Source organism: Octopus bimaculoides, chromosome 14 (assembly GCF_046866305.1).
Source record: "Octopus bimaculoides isolate indiv1 chromosome 14, ASM4686630v1, whole genome shotgun sequence".
In the NCBI taxonomy this organism is placed as follows: domain Eukaryota; kingdom Metazoa; phylum Mollusca; class Cephalopoda; order Octopoda; family Octopodidae; genus Octopus; species Octopus bimaculoides.
The window spans coordinates 44,710,944-44,731,756 of NC_142941.1; the positions used below are offsets into that span (position 1 = coordinate 44,710,944).

Sequence of the window (20,813 nt, forward strand, 5' to 3'; positions counted from 1 at the left end):
GCGTTAGGAAGGGCATCCAGCTGTAGAAACTCTGCCAGATCATTTGTAGCAGATGGTCTCTCAACATCATTCACACGCGCCTGACTCAGGCTCAGAAGTTACAGCCCGAGTTGTTATCTATAATCGTAAAAACTAAAAGTAATTCAAATTCAGTGTTTTCTTGAAACAATAAAATTCTATAGAGATTAGGATTTAAATTCCAATCTATGAAAAGTTTCCTTTCTACAATATTCTTAAAGGAAAGAAAAGTCATCCAGCAACTCAGGTTAATACAAATTAGCCTGATAGGTGTAAAAGACTAGCTGGCATCTCTTGTCCAAGAGTACAGGTGACAGTCAGATTGCTGGTGTTTGTTGTGCACTCTGTTGTCATTGTTTGATTGTTGCTATTTTATGTGTCTGTGTTTAAAGATCAGTTGTGCTTTGCAGGGTTGCTATATTTTTACTCTTAATCTAGAAATGGAGAAAGGCATAGTGCTAGATATAAAAAAAATAAAAACCATTTGCGGCTAGAAATATAGCGGGAAAACATGAAATTCTTTGAGCAGACATGTGTCTTATGCAAAAATTTGTGATGAGCATGAGTGACAAAATCTGGGATGAGCCTGAGTGATGCTGACGACCTGGAGTCGCCTCTGATATATATATATATATGCCCTTGTTTGTTGCACCTTGTTTACCATTTTGTCTTTGTTCTTTTGCCACGTCATGTACCCAGTTATGTATCTATATGTACATGTAGATGAACGTATATACATACATGTACATATATATATGCATATACTCATATATTGTTTATATATATATATATATATATATATATATATACATATGTCCGGGTTGTTTGTCATTCAGTAAACTGATAATGGTAATGATGCTGATGTCAGTGAGCATAGTTAACAATGCTAATGATAGTTATGTTCTTTACTATTAAATATAATTACTGTACAGTACAGTTCAGTACAAACATACTGACCATCACCAACAATAGTACAACAGACAACACTCAGTGATAATAATAATAATAATAATAATAATAATAATAATAATAATAATAATAAAAATAATAATCCTTTCTACTATAGGCATAAATATAGAAATTTTGGGGAATGGGATCAGTTGATTAGATCAATCCCAGAACACAACTGGTACTTAATTTATCGACCCCGAAAGGATGAAAGGCAAAGTCAATCTCGGCGGAATTTGAACTCAGAATATAAAGATAGTTGAAATGCCACTAAGCATTTTGCCTAACGTGCTGACGATTCTGCCAGCTCTCCACCTTAATAATGAAAATAATAGTCATCAATCACCATCAGTCTTATATCATCTCTGATAGTCAAACACTTTCAGCTAGTTTCCTTGATGGACACAGACATATGTAATTTACCCTGTCTCAACTACCAACAATCAACAACGTAGATGCAGCATCGTCACCATCATCCTCATCATCTTACTAACCTCCATCACTATTGCATCCTACTACCACCACTGTCACTGTTGCTGTCACCATCACTATCAGCATCTAAATCTTTACCTTCCACAAAATTGCTAACACCATTAGCATCACCGACTACAGGATGCTTGCTAGACAACTTTTATCTTCCTATCTCTCGCTCGGTTCTGTTTTCTCTGCACAACTTTTTCCATCAAAGACTACTGAGTCCATAATTAGCACTGAGCTAATGAAATTACAGTTCTGTTTTCTGGAAAATTTACAATGAAGACATTGCTAATGCTATCTTGCAAGTTCGTTATTAATAAGTAATTAAATAAGGAGACTATCTCTAAACACTTAGGTTGTTCAATAGTCGGACTTTGTGCAGGGAAAACAGCACAGACATAGCTTATCTACATTCTGATCAATCTAAGAAGATTCTTAATTGGAATCTAATTCACCACCACCACCATCACCATCACCATCACACATACACAACCACTCAAGTGTAACTAAAAATTGCCCTTTGGCATTGGAATCGCAGTAACCTCTGGAAGTGACCCCCCCAACTAATAGGCTAGTTCTCATGACAGTTGTCTAGTTCAGAACAGAACGACTGCTTCGCCTTTATCTTTAAACCTGTTATAAAACACAGATAGTTGAATAAGTATCCCTGGTGACATTTATAGAGGTAGAATCTATTAAAAATCACCTGCATTAGCCTGAAACTACTTAAGTTTGCTTCATAATGTATGAAGTTTGTGGTGAAACTTTAATGACACAACTGAATCATCTGATACTGTTCCTCTGTACAAGCATCTATATTCTCTATCAAATAATTTATGTAAACAATTTTATAAATATCAACTATTTCTTTCAGGTTTCCTATCATAAATTTTATATAGGTTCTGTTTAATGTTTCCTTTCACATACATGTGTGCATAGACACACATAAAACTGCAGGAGACGCTTTCATTCATAAGCAGGCAAAGTGTATGCATATCTTGTCATATCATACATACATACATGCATACATACACAATGTGAATGTACATATATTTGTATATGAATGCATATTTTACCTAAAAATGAATTCAATAAATGTGTGCACACATGTATGCATGTATGTGTGTGTATATATATATATTTATATATATGTGTGTATAGGTTTACATGCATATCATTTATTTGTATATAAAGTGTATGTGTATATATTTGAGTGATTTTGCATAAATGTATTAATAATAATGTATGACAGCCACATCAGCTTCTATAAGTATGCATATTTATATTTGATATTCAAACCTTATTCATATTCATGTATAATCAATCCCACCCTCCAGCATACACAAACACATACATGCATGTATTTCACATACACACACACACACACACACACACTCACACACATATAGATATGTATTTACATAATATACATACAGATACATCCATCCGTCCATATATATGTATGTATATATATATGTGTGTGTGTGTGTGTGTGTGTGTGTGTGTGTGTGTGTGTGTGTGTGTGTGTGTGTGTGTGTGTGTGTGTGTGTGTATATATATATATTATGATATGATATATATATATATACATACATATATATATGGCCACAGGTCGTGAGCTGAAACTAGTTCAATTCAATTCATATATATATATATATATATACATATATATATATATATATATATATATGTATATAAACACACACATACATATATACATACATATACATATGCATACATACATATATATGTATATATATATATATATATATATATATATATATACACACTCATATAATGCAATATATACATATATACATATGTATATATATATATATACACATGTATACATATAAACATACATATATATATATATATATATATATATATATATATATACATACATATATATGTGTATGTATATACATATATATGTATGTATGTATGTGTGTATATATATATATATATATATATGAGAGAGAGAGAGATAGACAGATAAGGGAATAGGTATATGTAAACGTTCATACACACGCGCGCGCGCATGCTCACGCACACACACATGCACACGCATACACACACATACATGCAGACACGCACTCATAGCTATAAGCCTTAACCTCTCCTTTGCCCATTTTCAGCTCAAGAATGATGAAATTACTACCCTGTTTTAATGTCCATGAAATAGATAGATGTAGACTCGGTTATCAAAATGCAAGCATTTTATCGAGTTTTACTTTCTCTGATGCCAGATGACACAAATATTATATTGAATGTAAAAACAAAAACAAAAACCCCTAAAAAACCCGAAATCATAAAAATAAGTTAAAACATTATTTAAAAAACAGTCGATATTAGAATGACACTACAATCAATAAATATTTTTTTGAAACTAGAAATCTTATTCTTTATACTTATTAGAATTTTTAAAAAATATCTTTTATGTATTTATGTATTTGTTTTTTGGTAATATTATTTTGTTGTTGTTGTTTTTTCTTTGCTTTTAAAGCAATTAGAATCTACATTAAAACAAGTCATTCTTATATTTATCGTTTGTATTTTTTTTGTTTATTTGCTATGTACTTTTATTTATTTTATTTATTTATTTAAAAAATTTTTTTTTTTAAAGGTGTATTGGGATATGTGCCATTGTCAATGAAGATATCTGCAAGTAAAGGAAAGCTGAAAATTTAGTCAATCAAATTAATTTCGCAAGATTTCATTTCAATGAGTTTATGGCAAAAATAAATCACAGAAACAATCTTCATCATCATCATCATCATCATCATCATCATCATCATCATCATCATCATTATCATCATCACCATAACATCACTGCCATCATTCTCATCATCATCATCATCATCACCATCAGCATTGTCATAGTTATCATCACTATCATCATCATCAACACTGATGGTTTTAGTGCAGTTATTTTTTTATTGCCATCACCAAAACAACAGCCACCAGTATCATCACAACCTCTGCAAACATCACCATCATCAGTACAGATCTATAACAGCATCAATCGCAGTAATAACATCATCATTGCCATTATTATTATTATTATTATTATTATTATTATTATTATTATTATCATCTTCATTATCATCAAGATTATCATCGACCTAAATGTTTAAATGTTCAAATGCAACACTATGAGACAGGGAAAAGAGAAGTAGCTTCCAGAAATATTTTATCTATGCCATCAGAAACAACAGCACATCTTGAATAAACCAATAAAGGAACCTCTACATGGTCCCTGAAGTTGTTAGAAATAGCAGCTAAATCTGTATCATATCATATTCTACCATTTTATGAATGTATAAGTGTATGTATGTATGAGCCAATGAAGGAACCTCTACATGGTCCCTGAAGTTGTTAGAAATAGCAGCCAAATCTGTATCATATCATATTCTACCATTTTATGAATGTATAAGTGAATGTATGTATGAGCCAATGAAGGAACCTCTACATGGTCCCTGAAGTTGCTAGAAATAGCAGCCAAATCTGTATCATATCATATTCTACCATTTTATGAATGTATAAATGTACGTATGTATGAGCCAATGAAGGAACCTCTACATGGTAGCTAAACTGGTAGAATAAAAGCAGCAAAATCTGCATCATATTATACTTAATTGTCTTACGCATGTTAAAATGTATGTATGGGAATCTCTATGGTAGTTAGAATTGGGGAAAATAGCCGCTTAATCTCCTTCAAACCATGATATATTGCTTCGCATTTATATATACTCATTACTCTTTTACTCTTTTATTTGTTTCAGTCATTTGACTGCGGCCATGCTGGAGCACCGCTTTTAGTCGAGCAAATCGACCCCAGGACTTATTCTTTGGAAGCCTAGTACTTATTCTATCGGTCTCTTTTGCTGAACCGCTAGGTTACGGGGACGTAAACACACCAGCATTGGTTGTCAAGCGATGTGGGGGGGACAAACAGACACACAAACATATACACTCATACATATACATATATACGACGGGCTTCTTTCAGTTTCCATCTACCAAATCCACTCACAAGGCTTTGGTCGGCCCGAGGCTATAGTAGAAGACACTTGCCCAAGGTGCCACGCAGTGGGACTGAACCCAGAACCATGTGGTTGGTAAGCAAGCTACTTACCACACAGCCACTCCCGGGAGACCTGTACATGGGTAGCTAGACATGCTAAAAATTGGTGTAAAATTTCCTTCAAATTACATGCTACTACTGTCTTACAGAAAGACATTTTGGATAATGTTGTTTCCTGTGTGCTTGGAATGTCTTTGATCAGAGATCTACTCTTTCAGGGAAAACCTGAGGCTGAACAATAGCAACACCAATTACACATCTTGGAACATACTCCAGCCAGCAAATTGCAACACATATTTAATACATGCCAAACTAATAATTCATCATGGGCAAATCCATGTTATTAAATCCCTACCGTTGGAGACAACAAGGAAGCCTTTAGATGGATGATCAACTTGCTAGAAATAAAAACTTAATCTCACTTAAACTACATCATAGGTGCAAGGATGGCTGTGTGATAAGAAGTTTGCTTCCCAACCACATGGTTCCAGGTTCAGTCCCACTGCATGACACCTTGGGATCAAAGCCTTGTGAGTGGATTTGGTTGACAGAAACTGAAAAAAGTACTAGCTACGGCGGTACATATTGTAAAATTGGAACGATACAGAGAAGATTAGCATGGCCCCTGCGTAAGGATGACATGTGTGTGTGTGTGTGTGTGTGTGTGTGTGTGTGTGTGTGTGTGTGTGTGTGTGTGTGTGTGTGTGTGTGTGTGTGTGTGTGTGTGTGTGTGTGTGTGTGTGTGTGTGTGTGTGTGTGTGTGTGCGTGCGTGCTTGTGTGCATGCATGTATGTCTATGGTACCCTTGTTCTGACAGCATGTGATAGTTGTAGGCTAACATCACTATCGTATAAGCAATGTTGTTCATTTCTAGTCTTCTGTGAAAATCTTGTCTGACCATGAGGAAATATTACATTGTCTGAAAATAGTTGAGGGTTGGTGATAGGAAGGGCATCCAGTTGTAAAAAACAATCTACTTCAACAAATTTCATCTGACCCCTGAATGCATGGAAAAGTGGATGATGATAAGTGATGATGATGATGATGATGATGATGATGATGAATATGATGATTTATTTCACATGGCTTTGGTTGACTAAAGACTATGGTAAAAAGATGCCTAAAAATAGCATGTAGCTGGGTCAAACTCAAAACGATATAGTTGTTAAACAAACTTCTTAACCAAGTAGCCATATCTGTTCAGAGTTACTGTTCAGTCAGCTAATGTGTCACCTGACAAAATGATTAATGAACTTCAGGATTGTTTCCAATTGTTTACAACTAGAATTTGCTTGAGAAAGTGTTAACACAGAACTTAGCACAGATATCGAGAAATATATCGCTACATTCCTGATGTATACACCTTTACACTTACAGTTCTACATTGTCAAGTTGTGTTACAATACGCAAGAAGTATGTTACTACAATAACTTTACATAGTTCTGTTACAATTAAAAGGAACATGCTTCTACAACAGTTCTACAGAGATGGCTACATCATAATACACAAGAAACATATGTATTTAGAGTGTTTTTATGTGAACCATTACAATACAAAAAAAACATGCTTCACTACAATAAAATAGAAATATGCTTGTAATTTATTTTCAAGTAATGAGTTGTGCTTATAATACACAAGGTCTATACCTTCTCAGTATATATCCCTTCAGAGTACTGTATAAGCAGTTGTGTTAAGCAGTGTTACATAAAAATTGTTGTGTTATAAGATACAAGATATATATATATATATATATATATATATATATATATATATATGCTCCCGCTGTCATCATCATCATCATTTTAATGGTCACTTTTCCATGCTTATACAGGTCACACAGTGTTTATTGAGGCAGATTTTCCATGGCTGGATGCCCTTCCTGTCTCCAAACAATATACTCTTCCCTAATGATGACAGCACTGTCAGTACTGTCTCTGTATTCATTATGTTATCAAAAATAGTAGTAGGTATTCTATACATGGCAGATTAATTAGTTTTATCTTTAATTTTAATGAAATATCTCTTAATAAATTACAAAATAAACTAATTGGAGATTTCTAAAAAGAATGAAATGGTGCTATACATGATTACTATCGTCAGTTACGACGATGAGGGTTCCAGTTGATTCGATCAATGGAACACCCTGCTTGTGAAATTAACGTGCATGTGGCTGAGCACTCCACAGACATGTGTACCCTTAATACAGTTCTTGGGGAGATTCAGCATGAAACAGTGTGTGACACGGCTGGCCCTTTGAAATACAGGTACAACAGAAACAGGAAGAAAGAGTGAGAGAAAGTTGTGGTGAAAGAGTACAGCAGGGTTTGTCACCACCCCCTGCTGGAGCCTTGTGGAGCTTTAGATGTTTTTGCTCAATAAACACTCACAACATCCAGTCTGGGAATCAAAACCGCAATCCCATGACAGCGAGTCCGCTGCCCTAACCACTGGGCCATTGCACCTCACATGTGATTACTATAACTAGAAACTGTAAGAACTTTGTAACAGATAGAAAATATCAAATATGTGATTTCTGTGCATCTTCTTAACTTGAATTCTTTAATTTCAAATTCAAATTTCTCACCTCACTTACTGTTGTGAGAGGATGGCTATCTCCCTTGTATTAAGAGCCCTACCTACAGGCTTCACATGTTTATTGCAATAATTCTTCTAAATCTTCCTTTGATGAACCAGACTATTTGCATTTAACAGCAGCACGTCTTAACAATGATGATATTACGATCACACGTTATTTTACAGTAAAAACATCACACTGCCCTTACATAGCAATTCATAAGTGAGAAAATGGAAACAAAGTTACAAATCTGAAAAGAAAATAGAACATCAGTTTCATGTGACGAGATAATAAAAGCAATCTAAAACAAGTACCTGGTATTTCTTCGTACTGTGGGGCATCTCTTCGTATGCAGCCATGTTTAATATCTTTTCGTGTGGATACAATATTGATACGACAGTCAGGAGCTGTAAAAGGTCTTTCTTCGACTCCAATATAGCCTGATGTTACACCAATATCTGCTATGTATCCCTGAGAGAGATATTTAAGAATAATTAGTTGTACATAACTCAACATTTTAAAATCAAATATATTAAAATCTACATGTATATATTTTTTTTTTTTTTTGCCCACTACATGGCACCTGGGGTAAGTATCTTTTGCTGTAGCCCATGGCTAACCAATGTCATGTGAGTGGATTTGGTAGATGGAAACTGAAAAAAGCCCATCGTGTACATATATATATATATATATGTGTGTATGTGTGTGTGTGTGTGTGTGCGTAAAAGAAAAAAAAGAAAATGGAAATTGGGAAGTTAATAATTGTTTATTATTAACAGCAAGATAATTGTCATTAATTCCCCAATGTTGAACCAGTATTTCCTTGGATAAAAACCATCCCTTCTTGAGGTTAACATAACCTCTAATCGAATCTAATGTGTGTGTGTGTGTGTGTGTGTGTGTGTGTGTGTGTGTGTGTGTGTGTGTGTGTGTGTGTGTGTGTGTGTGTGTGTGTAATTAGAAGACAAAAAAGGGATTTAAAAAATCCTGGCAGATATCAATAAAGCACTTAGTATTAAAAGAATTTGGTTAACAATATTCAACAATTAGACTCCAGTAAATGTATGCAGAATACAGATCTCAGGTAAATTTTCATGCATAACAGGTAAATCCAAATATGCTTTGGTAGAATTTTGAGAAATTCAGGGTATCTGACAACAAATATATATATGTATATGTATACAAAAATGTGTAAATGTATAATACATATGTAAGCTTGTTTTGGAATCACGTGATAGTTGTAAACAAGTGTCACTGTCGTACAAGTGGAGTCTTTCATTCCCAAATTTCAATGAAAACATGTCCAACCATGATAAATTGTAACCTCACTGGGAAACAGGTGAGGGTTGGTGATAGGTAGGGCATCCGGCCATAGAAAATCTGTCCACAACAAATTCCGTCAGACCTATACAAGCATGGAAGATTGGACATTAAAACAATGGCAATGATGATGATGCAACAATGACCATGACGGATGATGATGCTGATGATGATGACAATGATGGTGATTATGATGATGACGATGATGATGATAACCAAGGTTTAGATTTTTATGTTAAATCAGTATTAACCTATTTAACCTTTTAGTTTTCAGATTATTCTGTCAAATGTAAAGCTTATTTATTCACATTGTTTTAAATTAATCATGCATTATCTCGCAGATTTGAGATTCAGATGATGTGATTGTTTATTTTTTTTTAGAATGACATTGCAGGATAGGTGTGAGGGGTTGGATCTGGCCAGTTTGGACATAAAACAGACAGGATATTTTGGCCGGATATGGCCAGTTTAAATGCTATAGTTAATGAATGTAACATTAGAAAAGCTAACAAGAAATAAATATGCACCAAAGAAACATGTAACACAGCTCTTTGGAATTTGCTGTATAAGCTTTTATAGAGGAGTGATGAAGAACTTAAGGGCTACCTTAGCAGCATACTAGCTATGCTACAGCTTCCAGCATTTTAAAGATAGCACCAATCTGTCAGCTGGTGAAACAAGCCTTGAGTTTTGGGAATGTCTCACACAATTCATGAAGACATTCTTTTCTGAGAGTATATATATGCCTTCTCTTCCATGTTTTCTCCAGAAAAGTATCAAATGGTTTCTCCATAAATTGTAAATTCTGTTTCTACTCCACAAAGAAACCCCATTTTTCTAATTTTTTTTTTTTTTAAGTTTGTACTAACTTTAAAATTGTGTAAAATGTACCACTTGAGGACAGATCAACTACAAGGAATCTCAGTCCTTATATAAGCTCTTTTAATTTTTTCTGTCATATTGGATTGCTGCCAAGTGTCTATAGTCATCTCTTGCTCAAGGTGCTCTATCCAAGAGCTCAAAGTGGACTGGTCTTCATCGTCTACCTTCTGTGAGTGCCAAAGGTGGTCAGCCTGAGTACCTGAGATTGTCTAGTTAAGTTAGGCACCAAACAGGGAGCAAATTTTAGATCATCCAAGGAGCTATATTATACCACAGTTCCATGCTAGTTGGTTGATTTATAGATCTGTCACATGACCCATAACTAAATATCTTGCGATTGAGGTTCAAATTCCTGCATAGGTGAACTTCCTTCAAGCCAAGTTCCCAATCCAAAAATCAAGATTATTCATTTGATTATATATGTCCTTAGGCGATATGCTTAGCAGTATTTCGTCTGTCTTTACGTTCTGAGTTCAAATTCCACCAAGGTCAACTTTACCTTTCATCCTTTCAGGGCCGATAAATTGAGTACCAGTTGCGTACTGGGGTTGATCTAATCGACTGGCCCCCTCCCCAAACATTTCAGGCCCTGTGCCTAGAGTAGAAAAGAATCTTTAGCATGTTGGATGAAATGGCAAGCAGAATTCCTCCTGGTTCATTACGTTCTGAGTTCAAATTCTGCCATGGTCGATTTTGCCTTTTATTCTTTCAGGGTCAATGAAACAAGCCCCTTTCAATTACTAGAGGTGATGTTATCAATTTCTTCCTCTCTTCAAAAAATTGCTGGCAGTTTGCCAAAATTTGAAACTTTATATGGACCCCTTTGGAAAGGCATGAATGCTAAAACTCCCACGTACTCTTTTAAATATCTCGGTATCATGCTTACCTGGAGATGACGGTGGGGAAAACTTGATGATGAACATGTAACTCCATCAGGATGATAGTTATATTAAGCTACATCCGGAAATTGTTATGGTTCATTTTTTTATATATTTTGTATTTTCTGTTTTAAACAGTAAAACTTATATTTCATGAATATATTAAATATTTGCCGTTGTATTTTAGTTAAATTGGCAATACTGCTCCTCACGCTAGAATGGTTTAAACTGCGTAGTAAATTGCTTATGAATCAATGGATATATGTGCGTTTGAAGAAAGGACAGAAAATGATAGAGAGGGGAATCTAGAAAGGAAAGACACAGAGAAGCAAACACAAAAATAGAATAACATAAAAGATGGAGGAGGAGGAGGAAAGGACAGAGGGGCGGTGTGAGTGTGGGGTGGGAGGCTAGAAAACAAAGCGAAGTGGTGGAAAGAGAAAGAAACAAGAAGTGAAGGAGAGAAAAAATTCGTGGGAGTCTGACACATGTAAGGATAGGTAAACCAAGCAAGAGAAACAGTCGGAAGTCGGGGGAGAAATTGGAAGAGTAGGATAGATAGAGATGGTATGCAAATGGTAAAATAAGAGCATGAAGAGGAATAAGGAATTGATGAAAAGAGAGAGAGGGGGGAAACAAAGACAGAGACAAAAATTGTGGGAGAAAGAGAGGTGAGGACAATGGCAAACAGATAAAGAGAGAGGAAAGGAGAGAGAAAGAGACAGTGACAGACAGAGAGGGGGAAAAATAGAAAAACAACGACGAAGTGGGTAAAAGAGGGAGAGACAAAGACAGATAAAAAGAGTGTGACAGAGATAAAAGAGAGAAACAAATAAATAGACAGAGGAGAGAAAGAGAGAGAGAGAGATAGAAGGGAGATTAATGGATGAAGGGAACTTGTGTATGCTGAATTGTCCGGAACATTTCCATCGAATGATTTGTGTTATCTGCAACGGTGTTGACGCTTAATAACGTTTCTTTTATTTTTGCTCACTTCTGCATATTTTCCATTAGATGATATCAGCAAGGCACGTCTACAGAGTGTTTTTATTATAGATAGCTTATATCTAAAGAGGAATTCGATGTTAGCATGGAGGTAATTGCATTTGCAAGTGAGTTTAGAGTAAACCGAATGATACAGGTGATGTATTTACTACCGTTAGCCACAATGTTTGTGGCCAACAAAGATATTTACTATCAATATCTATTTCCTGTGTAAATTTTAAAATCGATTTTCATTACATCTTTTGTTGTTATTATTAATCTTTTTTTTTCTTTCTCTTTTTATGATTTATATGCACTTCAAGTTGTTAACTGCTGTGTACATGTCCTCAGATTTAGCTCCTGTGTGTGCTTTTACATTAACACTTCAACGACTAACGATGTAAGGTTTTAGTTTGCCAATGGAACAACTATTTTTTTGTCATAGACCAATAAAGACATACACACACACACATAACGTGTTATAGTTTTATAAAGCTAATACATAGAAGAGTGTACATAAGTTAGAACATCTAAATATATATATTTTCATTTGAGAAAATTCAGTGTAACTTTATACTTCGAGTTTCTAGTTGAGAATTTTCTCCAGATAGAGTAATTAATCCATTGATATCGGGGAAGCTTTTAAGCTTTTATCAGATTCATTCGTCATGTGACGCTTGTGGTATGTATGTGTGACAGTGCGCGCGTATGTATATATATATATATATATATATTTCTTACTGGTCTTTAAATTATGGCCTGTCAGCCTAGCTTCTAGCACTTTGATCTTCTTGAGACAAAGTGTGTCTGCATTTCCGTTTGCAGAATAGTTTATAATTTAACATCAGTATATTAGATTTTCCTGCCAAGGAAAGCGTTTTCGTCTCTATTGTCGGAGCGAAGGGAAATATCTTGATGCAATAATAAAATGCTGAAGAAATAGCACCTATTAATCTACAAATACAGACGTACAAACATTGTAACGAAATGTTTAAAGAAATAAAAGTCAAACTAACAACGGCACACTGAGAAATAAATGAATGAAAGGTTGGGTGCATACATCATTTGCTAATTATAAGACTATTCTCAGGTAGAAAACAAACTCGGAATATAAAGTTAGTTATGTATTTCTCTACCTCTCTCTCTCTCTCTCTCTCTCACACACACACACACACACACACACATTCATTTAGTATTGACTGTTGGGAGAAAGAGTACTCAATACCATAGAGGAGATTAATAATATCGTTATTTTGGTTGAGTCAGTCACTTGTAACTTTGGAGTTTCCCCCTGTATGTTCACAGGGCCATTCCGGTAAGTCATAACTGAGCAAAATATATAACTTAATACATGCACACATACAGGGTGACATATTTGTAGGTTTATAAAAGTGAAATAGAGTAAAGAATGAAAAATGTGTTTCTATTTTCGAAATGTACATTTAATGCCATTTTGTTTGAATAGGTGCAATTTGTGACATTTTGTTTCATTTCGCTTTCACGCATTATATATTCATTCCTCACTCGTTTATCACTGTTCTTATTCTAACTCATGTCCATTGTCCGGAAATCTTTCGTCACACATCTGTGATCTCCTCTGCGTCACTTTCCGTCTTCGTGTGTGCTCATGTTCTGCTTATTCCATTCTGTTCTTCTGTCTAGAAGAACAGAATGGAATAAGCAGAGGAAGAGCATGCACGAAGACAGAAAAACAAAACAAAGGACGAAGACAGGTGTATAAACAACAAGCGGGTGTATTAGTTTGACGCTCGGGAAGGTGAAAAAGTCTTTTACGTTTCGAGCCTACGCTCTTCAACAGAAAGGAACACGAGGAAATATACAGAGAGAGAATAAAAAAAAAGAAAACTATTATATTAGTCTAGTTATAAGATTTGTAGGGAAGTGGCTATACACCATTAGGTGTACTCCGCTTCCGTACATTAAATTTCTTGAAGAAACAACGGAACGCAGATTCTGAACTATTAACACAACAATATTTATTACAATAGAATTCGGCAGCACTTCGCCCTTTGGTTACTGAGACGCCGTCAATGAAGTTGCGTGGTTATTTGTGTAGCTCCAGAGTTGGGTTGTTGGAGAGAGGCTGCTGCGACGTCTAGGCTCTTCGTCGGCCAGCGAAAGAAGAGGGTGAAAGAAGCGGGAACGTTTGGATATCGATGACTACGCATGCGCATGAGACTCTTCCTGTATTCCTTCCGGAACTAGTCCCTGCGCATGCGTGGATAAAAACTCCGGAAATGTCGTCTGCTATAAGGCGTCACTACAGATTCGTTGGAATCTAGGTACATCAAACACGAAAGACGCCAGGACTGACTGGGTACCATAACACTAACTTCACAGTAAGACAAACAGTCATTAGGTGCCGTTTGTTGGTAGTGTATTGTAAGTATTTAAGTACCAAATCTAATATAAACGTAGATCCGACTCAGGATTGGTTCTAAGTATGGCGTAGGTATAAAAGAACGCAAATGAGTTTTAAACAGCAGAAGTGAGCTAGAATGTTAAAACTCGGTGCGCAGGCACAGCAGAGTTCATGGTCAATCTGTGCCGAGTGGCTTTGTTCTGTGGGCTTTAGCTTCGTTATTATGGCAACAGTCCGGATACTTATTGATCAGACCACGTATTGCAATTTAAATAGATTATTTGCTTTAAACACTGCAATATTTCTTCCACCCGTTCTTGATAGTATTTTTTTTTTTTCTGCGAGAGTGAGATAGAGAAATGCATTTTACAAAGTTACATATAAAGTTTTATGAAGGAAAATCAAAATTAAAATTTACAGACTTTCATAATATTCTTGAGGGCCTAATATTTCATGTAAGACGGAAAAGATTAAAATTTTTTAAAATTGATGATAACGTTGTTTTGAATTGTTGCTTATAACAAAATGTTTTAGAAAATTATTTAGAAGAATCAAGATATCAAATTTAAAGTTTCTTTTGAAAGGAGGTGTACAGAAAATTCCTTTCGACTTTTAAATCAAAATCTGTGAATAAATAGCTCCAATTAGATTAAGTTATTTGTTGTTTTTACGTCTGATATGCCTTCACTGAAAATGAAATTCTATGCTGATGTGGATATTAAAAATCGAATATTCTTCATGACTTGAGTATAACTTATTCTGAATTCCACAAGTTACTGAAGAAGAAGAAGAACATAATCCCTGTTTCTTTACCATCCATTAAGAGAATAGGCCTAAACCTCCAGAAAAATAGCCCTGATGCAAGCAAGAAATAATTCGTCAGGTCTAGAACTACCACAGGCAGAAGACTGAAAATCTTCATTCATAGGGTGCAAGAAACTAAGCATTAACGTATCTATTCATTCTGAATACGTTCTGGTAAATTCGAACGTAAATATCAAATCAATGCTGTCTTTTTTTTTCTTTTCTGTTTTTTTGTTTTTTTTTGCCACCAGAGCGCTTTCTCTCATTAGACGACGTGTGTTTATTACACACGTGATCCACTTATTCGCCAATGTCCAAGGAGTTTGAGACACTGCGGTATTTCGACCTCGTTGTGTGTCTCCTCAGTCGAAGCTACCCAACAGCTAGACCGATGAATCTCACAACACGAGCTCTTGTTTATAGGAATCAGCCAATACACTTATTGATGCGTGCAGCTCATGTGTCATAAAAACATATTACCTAAAGAGAGGAGGCGTTCTCCAGTGGCGAAAAACAACAGTGATCAGCTATTCACGTTCGAATTTCTCAGAACGCATTAAGAATGAATAGATTTGTTATTGTTGGAATTCTCAATGTTCTGCGCGCACCCCTATGAATTAATATCTGTTTGACAGACATTTCCAAGTGTCAACAAATAGTTTGTTTACAAATTCTCTAAAACAAGAGCTCGTAATTCATCGGTCCAGCTGTGGAGTAACTTCGACTGAGGCGACACACACCACGGTGTCGTGATCTTACCTTACACCGGTGAATCCTATGTGTGAGGAACATACACTGCCTTGAGGGAGTGTGCGTTCTCTGGTTGCGAAAAAGAAGAGAGATCATTTATTCGCGTTTGAATCTACCAAAGTGAATTTTATCACGTTACTGATAAAAATATTTAGTTCTTCACAAAAGAAAGAAAAACCTGCAGCAACTATCGAACGAGTGTGGAATTGTTGAAGACAAGACAATTTCCAGAAAGAAAAAAAAAAGCATTACAAGAAAGTTTAAAACGCAAGTTTTGCTCCTGAAAGATATGCTAGAAAGCCTTAGGTAACAAAGAAAAACATTAAGGACTGATTGTATTTTGGGGCCAGGTATGGTAATTTTGATGCAGACTGGTTTCAGAAAGTTCTCTGAAATGATGAATCAAGATATGAGCTTTGTAGTGGTGCCTTTCTTCATTGGGTGCCTTTTGTACAGTTCACAACATTGCAAATATTAGAGCCTGGTCTTCAGTCTGGTACTAATTTCCTCATTTCTTCATTTTCACTTCCAATTTTGGAAGTCCTGGAAAGTGTCATGGGCATTAGTGTAGCTTGAAATAGGGGATTGGGAGCGGTCTGTCATGGATGGCACTTTTGGGTCTGCTGCATAAGCCTGTATAAGGGTTGGGAAGCCTCAAACTTAAAGGTTGATCCGGGCAGCACAAACTTACATTATTGGTCATGAGCTTTGCCATTCTTCCTCTGATTAATCCAGCAAAAAAATAGTACTGGGTTTATTCACGATTGCTCACAGTAAAAATAAAATATACAAATACAAATACAGCTGACCAATCGATTCTTCAAAGTTAAATACCAAAACTTTTTCTTTGCATTTGTGATGTTTTCCAAACCAACTATATTGATTTCGACTAGAACAACTTAATACAATTAATTGCAAAAGTCAAATGTCTTATTCAGATTATTTCACTGATTTCAATTATTAGACAGCAGCCATGCTGGGGCACTGCTTTCAAGTTTTTTTTTTCTTTTTCTTTCGTTTTTCTTTTCTTAGTTGATCGTAAATGTCTGGTATTTATTTTTACCGGGCTGTATTTGTAGAACAGCTACGTGACGGGATATAAAGAGAAGTAACATAATCAACTAACAACTATATTGGACCTTTCTAAGACCGGTGTAAATGTAAACATAGACATGGACGAACACACAATTACACGCATATCCGCACACACAAATACACGCACATGCACGCGCATCCATTCACATGGATATACACACACATATACACGAGTCTCTAACATACACACTTACACACACTTGCACACGCTCACTAATATATATGCACATGTACATACACATGTACACGCACGTGCACACACACATACGCGCATAGGCACACGCGTGCGTGCACACACACACACATATAGACATACATACAAGCATACACACAATATACAAGTATACGAAGTTTTAAAGTGTTTCGGTAGAAAACACTAAATAAAAACTAAATAAAAAATGGTGTCCGCCAAATCAGAAGGATCCCACATACATTCAGTTCATTGCATGTGCCGTCACGTGGCACACTAACACACACAAACACATACAGACATTTCAGTATAACCATCACGTTTTCCTTTGTCTTCTAGACATCGTATATCCAGAACTACAATTAACCAATGTATTCTTCCTGTCATTGTCAAAGCTAAACTGATTTGGGGGAAATAACTTGCAATATAGAAATTTTTGTTAAGAAGGCTAAGAGAAAAAGATGTTTTATATGACACATTCTACCAGTATCCTAAGTTTGAAAGTGCTTCGTTAAGAAAACAAGTGGTACCCGTCAATTCAAAAAGATCCTTATTTGGATAAACAATCACATACAGGCCTTCTTGCTAGCTTGTACACGTTTGGTGTGAACGTGTACGTTGTGGTGGGATTATAGGGGAGTCTAAAGAAGTTGGTGTGTTATGAGAACAGAAAGCAAAATGGGCTGCTAATATAGAAGTTTCCTCTTTAAAGTGGTGAAGCTGACAGAATCGTTGGCACACTAAGCAAAATGTTTAGCGACATTTCGTCCGTCTTTATGTTCTGAGTTCAAATTCTGCTGAGATCGACTTTGCCTTTCATCTCTTTCGGGGTCGATGTAATCGATTTATCTCCATCCTTCCCTCGAAATTGCTGGCATAATGGACCTATTTTCAGTTATGATTATAGCAAGGTTGAGTAGAGAGGGGACGAAAAAAATAACCACAGACTTCACAAACAAACATATTGCTTAAAAATATTTGTTGCACAAAAGGTACGTGCATGTATATATATTTGTTGCACAAAAGGTACGTGCATGTATATATGTTTGTGCGTGTGTGCAAACCAGTGCGTGTGAGTGAGAACAAACAGTTTCGGATTTATTATACAGGTAAAAGGAGACAGAAGTTCGAAAACGTTGTGCTGTGAGGCAAAATACGCTGAAAATAAACATTACGTAGCATTATATTTGAGCGCTTTTGAATCGAGAAGTTATATAGAAATACAGTTAAAAAAAAAATGAACAATGTCGTATACACTTACGTAAGTATCACAAGTTATCAATGAAAAGCCAACTGATTTCTTAGGAGATTATAATAAGATGATTATAATGAATTTAAAAAATAGATAAATAAACGATTATAACCATTGTTGAGAATACAAACAGTTTAAAATGGAATAAATTGGTTTGCCGCGAGGATTTCTCTTCCTCACAGCAAAGCAATTTATTCCACTTTTTGAATGGTTTGTATTCACTGTTTGCTTTCGTATGCCATAACTAGTCTCCCGGATCCTAACTGATTACATACATTATTGCTGAAATAGTTTCACCGACTTGAAAACCTAGTGCAATAAAATCAACGTATTGATGGCAGCGCAACGTCTCCCTAACAGAAAGTATGAAAGAATATCAAACAAGTTTTCTGAAAGTATTTTATTGCATTTCAGGGAAATAATGGTTTGTGACTTAGGTGCAAAACCAGCAGTTTCGATGGGAGGGGGAAGTGGTCGATAACATGGTCCCAAGTATTTGACTGGTATTTTATTTCATTGTCCCCGGAGGGATGAAGGGAGGCGTCTCGGTGTGCATGGTTGTGAGGTTAAGAAATTCGCTTTGCAGCCACGTGATTTCTGGTTCAGTTTCACTCCGCGGCACCTTGAGCAAGCGTCTTCTACTATAGTTCTAGGCTGACAAATACCTTGGGAGTAATGGAATTTGGTAGACAAAAACTGCGTGGAACCCATCCTCATAGTATATATATATATATATATATATATATACATACATACATGGTGCGGTGAATAAGTTGTCGGCTAAATTACGCAAAAATGAAAATAACAGTGACATCTCATTTTAACCGATGTACTTACAAAAATTACATAAAAATATCTTGAAATACTAAAGGGTAAATTTATTCAATAATATCGCCATTGGCTTCAACCACGGCCTCCAGACAACTTCGGAATCTCTTGCAACTCTTCTGGATAGTCTCCTTGTTTAAGATGGTGAATGCTGCCATTATCCTTGCCTTCAGTTCATCTTTGGTGTTACAAGGAGTTTTGTTGGTCTCTCGCTCAACTGCGCCCAACAAATAATAATCAAGGGAGTTGCAGTCTGGTGGGGGGATTAGGTGGCCAGATGTTAGAGATGATGCGGTTGCAGAAACTGGCTGACAGCCATGACTGGGTTCTCCTGCTTGTGTGGCATGGTGCAGAGTCCTGTTGCCAGAAATAGAGTATTCCAGCAGCCACCCTCTTGACTCAGGGCAGCACTGCTTCTTCCAGGCCGTATCTTCGTAATCACAATTAGACTCATCCAACTCTTTTCGAATCCTCTGCACTGTCCTCAGATTGACACCCAAACACTCTGAAATGTTCGTATTGTAGCTTCCGGCGCGAATGCCAAGCAGTACAGTATGTCGTTTCCAAATTTCTGACAGAGCGAATTGCGTCATAGTACTGTTTTTCTCACAGACAGTGCCCAACTGACCCTACTTTACTGTGTAGTCGACAAAATCAAAAACAAACTATGAGCATGCACGAAATTAAAAGTATAAAATGGCGACAATTTACCCATTGTGCCATACACGCGCGCGTACACACACACACATGCAGATATATATTCATACATACATATATACAAACATGTGTGTGTGTGTGTGTGTGTCAGACTGAGTAAAAAGCAAGCAACGTTTTGAAACATGAAGTTTTTTACAATATATTTCAACAATGCGGAAGTAAGTACCATTACAATCAACACATTTTTGCCAACGAGTTACAAGTTTTTTTTAATTTTTTTATTCTGATAGCATAAAAATCTGGGGTTCTGAAGCTGATGAACTCTTTGAATGCACTTTCAGCATCGGTTTGATTTTTGAACTCCTTCTCCCAAAGATATGACATGAAGGATCCTGAAGTTGGTTCGTAGACTGATTGTGCCACTAGACTGGAAGGCAAGTAGAGGCTTGGCAACGAGTAGTAACGTTCAAGATCTGAATCAGGTATGGGCAAACCTTTTCGAAAAGCGAGCCACATGAGACATGGCTAAGCATCAGGCGGGCTGCACTCTTAAAAAAAACAAAATTCGAGATAATTTTTCGTTGGTGGGTTGCAGTTTGCCTATCTAATTACTTTTTTGCAAGTTCAAGGGATTTTAATAAGAGTATGGCAAAATTTTTATAGATTTGAGAGCATTTCGCTTGTT

General features: G+C 35.9%; 1 protein-coding gene, 1 long non-coding RNA gene and 1 other non-coding gene across 7 annotated transcripts in view; 2 read left to right on the top strand and 1 right to left on the bottom strand.

Moving 5' to 3' along the window:
• Positions 1 to 5,300, top strand: part of LOC149132710 (uncharacterized) — a 5,772-nt gene extending 472 nt beyond the window's left edge. The window contains exon 2 of the long non-coding RNA XR_016244331.1: positions 4,070 to 5,300. This is a non-coding gene — a long non-coding RNA (uncharacterized LOC149132710). The remainder of the gene's footprint in view (positions 1 to 4,069) is intronic.
• The window catches only part of LOC106877753 (protocadherin-18), a 210,011-nt gene that overhangs the window by 31,755 nt on the left and 157,443 nt on the right, over positions 1 to 20,813 (bottom strand). For all 5 annotated transcript variants that reach the window (XM_052973116.2, XM_089362767.1, XM_089362768.1 and 2 more), the window contains exon 3: positions 8,420 to 8,576. In XM_052973116.2, coding sequence (XP_052829076.1) covers positions 8,420 to 8,576 — 157 coding nt within the window. The remainder of the gene's footprint in view (positions 1 to 8,419; positions 8,577 to 20,813) is intronic.
• LOC128249457 (U6 spliceosomal RNA) lies at positions 6,094 to 6,200 on the top strand. Its single transcript, XR_008265578.1, has one exon. It is a non-coding gene; the product is annotated as a U6 spliceosomal RNA (small nuclear RNA).